This window comes from Brachionichthys hirsutus, chromosome 22 (assembly GCF_040956055.1).
Source record: "Brachionichthys hirsutus isolate HB-005 chromosome 22, CSIRO-AGI_Bhir_v1, whole genome shotgun sequence".
NCBI classification, from domain to species: domain Eukaryota; kingdom Metazoa; phylum Chordata; class Actinopteri; order Lophiiformes; family Brachionichthyidae; genus Brachionichthys; species Brachionichthys hirsutus.
Window position 1 is genome coordinate 8,960,415 of NC_090918.1, and position 10,121 is coordinate 8,970,535.

The following is a 10,121-nucleotide window of genomic DNA, read 5'->3' on the forward strand; positions in this document are numbered from 1 at the left end:
TTCTCTAGCAGGAAGGAGATGTTCTCTAGCAGGAAGGAGATGTTCTCCAGCAGGAAGGAGATGTTCTCTAGCAGGAAGGAGATGTTCTCTAGCAGGAAGGAGATGTTCTCTAGCAGGAAGGAAATGTTCTCTAGCAGGAAGGAAATGTTCTCTAGCAGGAAGGAAATGTTCTCTAGCAGGAAGGAGATGTTCTCTAGCAGGAAGGAGATGTTCTCTAGCAGGAAGGAGATGTTCCCTACCAGGAAGGAAATGTTCTCTACCAGGAAGGAAATGTTCTCTACCAGGAAGGAAATGTTCTCTACCAGGAAGGAAATGTTCTCTACCAGGAAGGAGATGTTCTCGAGCAGGAAGGAGATGTTCTCTACCAGGAAGGAAATGTTCCCTACCAGGAAGGAAATGTTCTCTACCAGGAAGGAAATGTTCTCTACAGGAAGGAGATGTTCTCTAGCAGGAAGGAGATGTTCTCTAGCAGGAAGGAGATGTTCCCTACCAGGAAGGAAATGTTCTCTAGCAGGAAGGAGATGTTCTCTAGCAGGAAGGAGATGTTCCCTAGCAGGAAGGAGATGTTCTCTAGCAGGAAGGAGATGTTCCCTAGCAGGAAGGAGATGTTCTCTAGCAGGAAGGAGATGTTCCCTAGCAGGAAGGAGATGTTCTCTAGCAGGAAGGAGATGTTCCCTAGCAGGAAGGAGATGTTCTCTAGCAGGAAGGAGATGTTCTCTAGCAGGAAGGAGATGTTCCCTAGCAGGAAGGAGATGTTCTCTAGCAGGAAGGAAATGTTCTCTAGCAGGAAGGAGATGTTCCCTAGCAGGAAGGAGATGTTCTCTAGCAGGAAGGAGATGTTCTCTAGCAGGAAGGAAATGTTCTCTAGCAGGAAGGAGATGTTCCCTAGCAGGAAGGAGATGTTCTCTAGCAGGAAGGAGATGTTCTCTAGCAGGAAGGAAATGTTCTCTAGCAGGAAGGAGATGTTCTCTAGCAGGAAGGAAATGTTCTCTAGCAGGAAGGAAATGTTCTCTAGCAGGGGAGATGTTCTCCATCAGGAAGGAGATGTTCTCCAGCAGTGTTGTCTGTTAACAACACTGCTGATGCACTAACTAGCACATTTGTTCGCAGTTATTTTTGTGTTCATCTTTCTCGTTCTTCATCTCCACATTTAAACTCTCATCTTCTCACTTGAAGTTGTCAAAGCACCACTGAAGAAGAAGCAGGACCCGTCATCTGTGCCATCGCAGAAGAAGACAGAAGTCTGGCTGCCAGAGGATGTGGAGATGGCCGTGAACGAGTAGAGGGTGGATCGGAACCAGACGCTGGGAGGACTGGGACACGGGAAGCCCAGTCCAGGCAGGATTCAGGGTTATTATCGTGTAATAACATTTCCTTGCCTCAGTCCTGGGACCTTTGGGTCAGTGCCGGTATCGGATCCGGGTTACCTGCTGATCTGTTCAGACTCCTCCCCCCTGATGACATCAGACATGTTTGATTTTTAGAGAGCAGCTCATGGTATTGGCTAACATGCTAATGTTAGCGAGCATGCCACCGTGGACAGAATCTCAGCTCCACCCACGGTCGTTCTGGCCCCGCCCCCTGAAACTCCTGCTGAAATCATGTGCTTCTTGTGAAACTTGTCCTGCGCTGCAGTAAACAATAATAAAAGCTGCATTGTAGAATCTGGTACTGGTTCCCATAACGTTCTGTTTCCGGTCCATCGGAACGTTAACACAAATGAGCTTTTTGATTTCCTTTTTGAAAAGGTTCCTTCCTTCAGACGGGATCAGAACCGGGAGAAAGCGACGTCCAGTGATGTTGAGTCCTGTAATTATGTGACATCACTTCCTGCTGGGCGACGCCCCTTGAGCCCCACCTTACCTGTACTGTGTTTTCACTAGTGGCTACTGCTTGTATTCATGTTGAGGAACAATACCTCATTGCCGACCCCAAGGAGGTTCTGTTAGCCGGATTACTGGAAAACTGCTGGATGGATCTGGGTCTGACGTGGATCCATTAAATTCTGGGAGTGATCCGGATCCAGAAACATCTGGGTTTTATCATTTACTTATAATGGAGGCTTTACAAACATCCCAGTCATAAAGGGGTCCGATATGAACCGCCATGAAACACGTCTTCTGGTTCTGATCCAGAATGAGGTCAGGAACAAATATTACATTTTAACATTAAACCATTTGTGGATTAAGAATCAGTTAAAAATAAACATCAATGCTGATCTAAAGATACCAAGAACCATCTAGAACCTTCTGGTGCTGATCCAGACCAGCATGTGGACCCGGTTAGGATCCAGTTAGGGGGGGGGGGGGGGCGTCTGCTTCCGTCTTTCTTCCTCTGTGATTGGGGTTCGCTTCTCGACCCGGCTTTTTGCCTGCAGCCCGGTGTAAACGTCCTTCCTGCCGATGCTCAGGTGTTGGGACGCAGCCCCCCCCCCCCCCCCAGAGGACAAAGACGGAACTGGGTCAGACCCGGAGATCTTCCGGCCCAGCCGTCATGTAACGTCGTTCCTGCTGCTGCTTCACGCACCGACGGAACAACGTCCTCGCAGGCTCGGGGGGGCTGACTGGACCTACCGGCGGGGGTCCGGTTCGACAGCGACCCATCAGACTGCTGACGGATGGATGCTGCACCGAGATCCCGTTCACGCGCACGGTGAAGGTAGACCGAAGCGTTGCTTTGTCACCGGTCCATTAGCACCCATCAGAACCGGAACCGGCCGGGACCCGATGAGCGTCACAGTTTCAGCGGGGGGGCAAAGTTCCCTCTTTCATTGTAGTAACGCTTATTTCCGCGTTCACGACAGTAACCCATTGATTATCTGGTCGCGAGCACGAACTGCGTGTTTCCCTTGTTTTGGTTTTAGCTAAAGCTAGCTAGCTAGCTAGCTAGCTAGCGAGGAGCACACAGAATGTAGAGTCTGGACAATTTAAAAAGAAAATGCGATGTTGTTAATAAAGTTTAAATATATTGTAAAGAAAAGGTCATAGATTAATGTTGGGGGAGCAGCCCCGCCCCCTGCTACATTAAGAAAAAAAAATCAAATCTTTATTGCAGTATCTTTAAGGATACATGGAGAGCAAATTTAGCATTTAAGCTAGCAACACACAGCCTCAATTTTACTCTCCGACATGGGGACAATGATCAGACTGTTGTCTTCCAATCGTGTGTAGCTAAACCCCGGCAGACACTGATGAAGATGACTGGTTCTCTGAAGCCTGGAAAACGGTAGAGAACATCTCCTTCCTGCTAGAGAACATCTCCTTCCTGCTGGAGAACATCTCCTTCCTGCTAGAGAACATCTCCTTCCTGCTAGAGAACATCTCCTTCCTGCTGGGGAACATCTCCTTCCTGCTGGAGAACATCTTCCTGCTAGAGAACATCTCCTTCCTGCTAGAGAACATCTCCTTCCTGCTGGAGAACATCTCCTTCCTGCTACAGAACATTTCCTTCCTGCTAGAGAACATCTCCTTCCTGCTAGAGAACATCTCCTTCCTGCTGGAGAACATCTCCTTCCTGCTAGAGAACATCTCCTTCCTGCTAGAGAACATCTCCTTCCTGCTAGAGAACATCTCCTTCCTGCTACAGAACATCTCCTTCCTGCTAGAGAACATCTCCTTCCTGCTAGAGAACATCTCCTTCCTGCTAGAGAACATCTCCTTCCTGCTAGAGAACATCTCCTTCCTGCTAGAGAACATCTCCTTCCTGCTGGAGAACATCTCCTTCCTGCTGGAGAACATCTCCTTCCTGTTAGAGAACATCTCCTTCCTGCTAGAGAACATCTCCTTCCTGCTAGAGAACATCTCCTTCCTGCTACAGAACATCTCCTTCCTGCTAGAGAACATCTCCTTCCTGCTAGAGAACATCTCCTTCCTGCTGGAGAACATCTCCTTCCTGTTGGAGAACATCTCCTTCCTGCTGGAGAACATCTCCTTCCTGCTAGAGAACATCTCCTTCCTGCTGGAGAACATCTCCTTCCTGCTAGAGAACATCTCCTTCCTGCTAGAGAACATCTCCTTCCTGCTAGAGAACATCTCCTTCCTGCTGGAGAACATCTCCTTCCTGCTAGAGAACATCTCCTTCCTGCTGGAGAACATTTCCTTCCTGCTGGAGAACATCTCCTTCCTGCTAGAGAACATCTCCTTCCTGCTAGAGAACATCTCCTTCCTGCTGGAGAACATCTCCTTCCTGCTAGAGAACATCTCCTTCCTGCTAGAGAACATCTCCTTCCTGCTAGAGAACATTTCCTTCCTGCTAGAGAACATTTCCTTCCTGCTGGAGAACATCTCCTTCCTGCTAGAGAACATCTCCTTCCTGCTGGAGAACATCTCCTTCCTGCTGGAGAACATCTCCTTCCTGCTAGAGAACATCTCCTTCCTGCTGGAGAACATCTCCTTCCTGCTAGAGAACATTTCCTTCCTGCTAGAGAACATCTCCTTCCTGCTGGAGAACATTTCCTTCCTGCTAGAGAACATCTCCTTCCTGCTAGAGAACATTTCCTTCCTGCTGGAGAACATCTCCTTCCTGCTAGAGAACATCTCCTTCCTGCTGGAGAACATTTCCTTCCTGCTCGAGAACATCTCCTTCCTGCTGGAGAACATTCTCCTTCCTGCTGGAGAACATTTCCTTCCTGCTAGAGAACATCTCCTTCCTGCTGGAGAACATTTCCTTCCTGCTAGAGAACATCTCCTTCCTGCTGGAGAACATTTCCTTCCTGCTAGAGAACATCTCCTTCCTGCTGGAGAACATTTCCTTCCTGCTAGAGAACATCTCCTTCCTGCTGGAGAACATTTCCTTCCTGCTAGAGAACATCTCCTTCCTGCTAGAGAACATTTCCTTCCTGCTAGAGAACATCTCCTTCCTGGTAGAGAACATCTCCTTCCTGCTAGAGAGCATCTCCTTCCTGCTAGAGAACATCTCCTTCCTGGTAGAGAACATCTCCTTCCTGGTAGAGAACATCTCCTTCCTGCTAGAGAACATCTCCTTCCTGCTAGAGAACATCTCCTTCCTGCTGGAGAACATCTCCTTCCTGCTAGAGAACATCTCCTTCCTGCTAGAGAACATCTCCTTCCTGCTGGAGAACATCTCCTTCCTGCTAGAGAACATCTCCTTCCTGCTGGAGAACATTTCCTTCCTGCTAGAGAACATCTCCTTCCTGCTGGAGAACATTTCCTTCCTGCTAGAGAACATCTCCTTCCTGCTGGAGAACATTTCCTTCCTGCTAGAGAACATCTCCTTCCTGCTAGAGAACATTTCCTTCCTGCTAGAGAACATCTCCTTCCTGGTAGAGAACATCTCCTTCCTGCTAGAGAGCATCTCCTTCCTGCTAGAGAACATCTCCTTCCTGCTAGAGAACATCTCCTTCCTGCTAGAGAACATTTCCTTCCTGCTAGAGAACATCTCCTTCCTGGTAGAGAACATCTCCTTCCTGCTAGAGAGCATCTCCTTCCTGCTAGAGAACATCTCCTTCCTGCTAGAGAACATCTCCTTCCTGCTCGAGAACATCTCCTTCCTGGTAGAGAACATCTCCTTCCTGCTCGAGAACATCTCCTTCCTGCTAGAGAACATCTCCTTCCTGCTGGAGAACATTTCCTTCCTGCTAGAGAACATCTCCTTCCTGCTAGAGAACATTTCCTTCCTGCTAGAGAACATCTCCTTCCTGGTGGAGAACATCTCCTTCCTGCTAGAGAGAATCTCCTTCCTGCTAGAGAACATCTCCTTCCTGCTGGAGAACATCTCCTTCCTGCTGGAGAACATCTCCTTCCTGCTGGAGAACATCTCCTTCCTGCTAGAGAACATCTCCTTCCTGCTAGAGAACATCTCCTTCCTGGTAGAGAACATTTCCTTCCTGCTAGAGAACATCTCCTTCCTGCTGGAGAACATCTCCTTCCTGCTGGAGAACATCTCCTTCCTGGTAGAGAACATCTCCTTCCTGCTGGAGAACATCTCCTTCCTGCTGGAGAACATCTCCTTCCTGCTGGAGAACATCTCCTTCCTGCTAGAGAACATCTCCTTCCTGCTAGAGAACATCTCCTTCCTGCTAGAGAACATCTCCTTCCTGCTAAAGAACATCTCCTTCCTGCTAGAGAACATCTCCTTCCTGCTAGAGAACATCTCCTTCCTGGTAGAGAACATCTCCTTCCTGCTAGAGAACATCTCCTTCCTGCTAGAGAACATCTCCTTCCTGCTAGAGAACATCTCCTTCCTGCTAGAGAACATCTCCTTCCTGCTAAAGAACATCTCCTTCCTGCTAGAGAACATCTCCTTCCTGCTAGAGAACATCTCCTTCCTGCTAGAGAGCTAGAGGATGATCTGAGCCGCAGGTTCCGGAATTCTTCATCTCAGGTGTAGGGAGATGAAATCTGTCGGCTGTTATCCCGTCCAACCTGAGACGGACTTTCTGCACTTACTATTGATTACCTCGGCCGAGGCGGGGCGGGGCGGGGCGGGGCGGGGCGGGGCGGGAGCTATATAATCACCGGCGTTTGTCTCTCTGCCTTTTAGCAAGATAACTCCAAGAATTCTGGATGGATCTTGTTGAGATTTGCAGGAACGGTTGATTAAAATATGATCTGGAAGACACGCTGGATTCTGGATCAGTTTGAAATATTTTATCATGTAAACTACTGTATTCGTTATAAATGAACTGAAAATACGTAAAGTATCTTAAAGCATTGACTAAAATCAATAGAATATTATTAAAGAGCATACTGCAACATCAACATTTTCTTAATAAAGTGTTACTAACGGCACGGTAACAGAATAACAGTATTTACTTTGATTATTCTCACGCTGATACTTTTCGACGGTAGGACCTGACATGTCGTGTCTCTCCTGTAGATTTCTGACCAGACCGTAGCTCCGCCTCCGCCGCCATGACTCCTCCTGCTTCCTGTCGCCCCTCACGGGTCCTGCTGCTTGCCTCAGTACTGCTCGTGCTGACGTCACTTCCTGTGTCTGCTGTGGAGTCGGAGTGTTTCTCCAGACAACACCAGAACGTCGTCGTTAATGTCAGATTGGCCCTGAACAGACCGGCGACGCCGACGGATGCTCGCGTGGTCCGGTCGGAGCGCGACTGTGTCCTCGCCTGCTGCTCCGAGGAAGTCAAGCCAGGTGAGGAAAACTGGACTTCAGGGAATTTGCTGTCCTCTTTAAAGGGACAGTCCCCGACCCTCCAAATGCTGCGACTGAGGAAGAAGAGACTCGTTTAAATGAAATTAAAATGTTGCTTTAGTGCAGCAGCTCAAATGTAAACGTGTTCATACTTCCATTCGATTCATGAACAGCAGCATTCAGACGTTCACACACTGGTGGTGGAGGCTGGACTCTTTCTCACCTGATAACACCTGTCGGTTGTGACGCCATTTTAATGTCTATTTCCACAGTCAACGTGAGGAAATGCGTCAAACGGTTGTTTTGATCTGTCTGATTTCTGAAGGGGCTAAATGCAACATGGCCGTGTTCAACGGCAACAAACACGCCGCTGACGATAACTGCTTCCTGTTCCACTGCCAGACGGAGCTGGACTGTCCCCTAATGAAGGCCCAAGATGGCATCAACACCTACGACATCTACAAAGGTGAGCTGGCCTTCCACTACACCCGGTACTGAGGCTACACCCGGTACTGAGGCTACACCCGGTACTGAGACTACACCCGGTACTGAGGCTACACACGGTACTGAGGCTACACCCGGTACTGAGGCTACACCCGGTACTGAGACTACACCCGGTACTGAGGCTACACCCGGTACTGAGGCTACACCCGGTACTGAGACTACACCCGGTACTGAGACTACACCCGGTACTGAGGCTACACCCGGTACTGAGGCTACACCCGGTACTGAGGCTACACCCGGTACTGAGGCTACACCCGGTACTGAGGCTACACCCGGTACTGAGGCTACACCCGGTACTGAGACTACACCCGGTACTGAGGCTACACCCGGTACTGAGGCTAACCCGGTACTGAGGCTACACCCGGTACTGAGACTACACCCGGTACTGAGGCTACACCCGGTACTGAGGCTACACCCGGTACTGAGGCTACACCCGGTACTGAGGCTACACCCGGTACTGAGTACTGAGGCTACACCCGGTACTGAGACTACACCCGGTACTGAGGCTACACCCGGTACTGAGACTACACCCGGTACTGAGACTACACCCGGTACTGAGGCTACACCCGGTACTGAGACTACACCCGGTACTGAGGCTACACCCGGTACTGAGGCTACACACGGTACTGAGGCTACACCCGGTACTGAGGCTACACCCGGTACTGAGTACTGAGGCTACACCCGGTACTGAGACTACACCCGGTACTGAGGCTACACCCGGTACTGAGACTACACCCGGTACTGAGACTACACCCGGTACTGAGGCTACACCCGGTACTGAGGCTACACCCGGTACTGAGGCTACACCCGGTACTGAGGCTACACCCGGTACTGAGGCTACACCCGGTACTGAGGCTACACCCGGTACTGAGGCTACACCCGGTACTGAGACTACACCCGGTACTGAGGCTACACCCGGTACTGAGGCTAACCCGGTACTGAGGCTACACCCGGTACTGAGACTACACCCGGTACTGAGGCTACACCTGGTACTGAGGCTACACCCGGTACTGAGACTACACCCGGTACTGAGGCTACACCCGGTACTGAGGCTACACCCGGTACTGAGGCTACACCCGGTACTGAGGCTACACCCGGTACTGAGGCTACACCCGGTACTGAGGCTACACCCGGTACTGAGACTACACCCGGTACTGAGACTACACCCGGTACTGAGGCTACACCCGGTACTGAGACTACACCCGGTACTGAGGCTACACCCGGTACTGAGGCTACACCCGGTACTGAGGCTACACCCGGTACTGAGGCTACACCCGGTACTGAGGCTACACCCGGTACTGAGGCTACATTTGGTACTGAGGCTACACCCGGTACTGAGGCTACACCTGGTACTGAGGCTACACCCGGTACTGAGGCTACACCTGGTAGTTAGACAACACTTCCCCCTACAGGCCAAAAGATGAATGTAAAATCTACTTTCGCTCTTTGTCCACAGGCATAATTCATCCAGCCACACTTCGACCTGTTACCATGACGACGACCACTACACCAGCCCCAACCACCACACAAACTACAACAGCGTCAAAAACCACCACAATGACCATGACTTCTGCACCAACCACAACACTGGCCACCACCACAGCAGCACCTCCGCCTATCACCATGGCCACAATGCCCCCAGTAACTCCAGCACCTCCCACCACTGCTACCACAACAAGTGCCACACCTTCCACCACCAGTACCACTGCTGCAGCTTCCAGACGGTCAAAAGCAACCAAAAAGCAAAATAAAGCAACCAAGAAGGCGAAGCCTCACCCTGGTGGCACCACCACCTCCCCCCAGGGAGCTCGGAGCTCCATAACCGTACTTCCTGATAACAAAGAGGCTGTGTTGAGAACAACTGACAAGCCACAGTCAAACACTGAGACTACCACCACTACTAGTACTACTCCTACAATGACTCCCAGTAGTACAACCACCAATACTAGTACTACTCATACGACTCCCACTAGTACAACCACCACTACTAGTGCTACTCCAACAACAACCACCACTACTAGTACTACTCATACAGCGACTCCCAATAGTACAACCACCACTACTAGTGCTACTCATACAGCGACTCCTAATAGTACAACCACCACTACTAGTGCTACTCATACAGCGACTCCTAATAGTACAACCACCACTACTAGTACTACTCATACAGCGACTCCCAATAGTACAACCACCACTACTAGTGCTACTCATACAGCGACTCCTAATAGTACAACCACCACTACTAGTACTACTCATACAGCGACTCCCAATAGTACAACCACCACTACTAGTGCTACTCATACAGCGACTCCTAATAGTACAACCACCACTACTAGTACTACTCATACAACGACTCCCACTAGTACAACCACCACTACTAGTACTACTCATACAACGACTCCTAATAGTACAACCACCACTACTAGTACTACTCATACAACGACTCCCACTAGTACAACCACCACTACTAGTACTACTCCTACAATGACTCCCACTAGTACAACTAC

At 49.9% G+C, this 10,121-nt stretch overlaps 1 protein-coding gene across 1 annotated transcript in view; it reads left to right on the forward strand.

Moving 5' to 3' along the window:
• Nucleotides 1–1,658, forward strand: part of LOC137910668 (uncharacterized protein C11orf98 homolog) — a 3,624-nt gene extending 1,966 nt beyond the window's left edge. The window contains exon 4 of the mRNA XM_068755048.1: nucleotides 1,177–1,658. Within this exon, the coding sequence (XP_068611149.1) occupies nucleotides 1,177–1,283 (107 nt within the window). The 3' untranslated portion in view covers nucleotides 1,284–1,658. The remainder of the gene's footprint in view (nucleotides 1–1,176) is intronic.
• The last annotated feature ends 8,463 nt before the right edge of the window (nucleotides 1,659–10,121 follow it).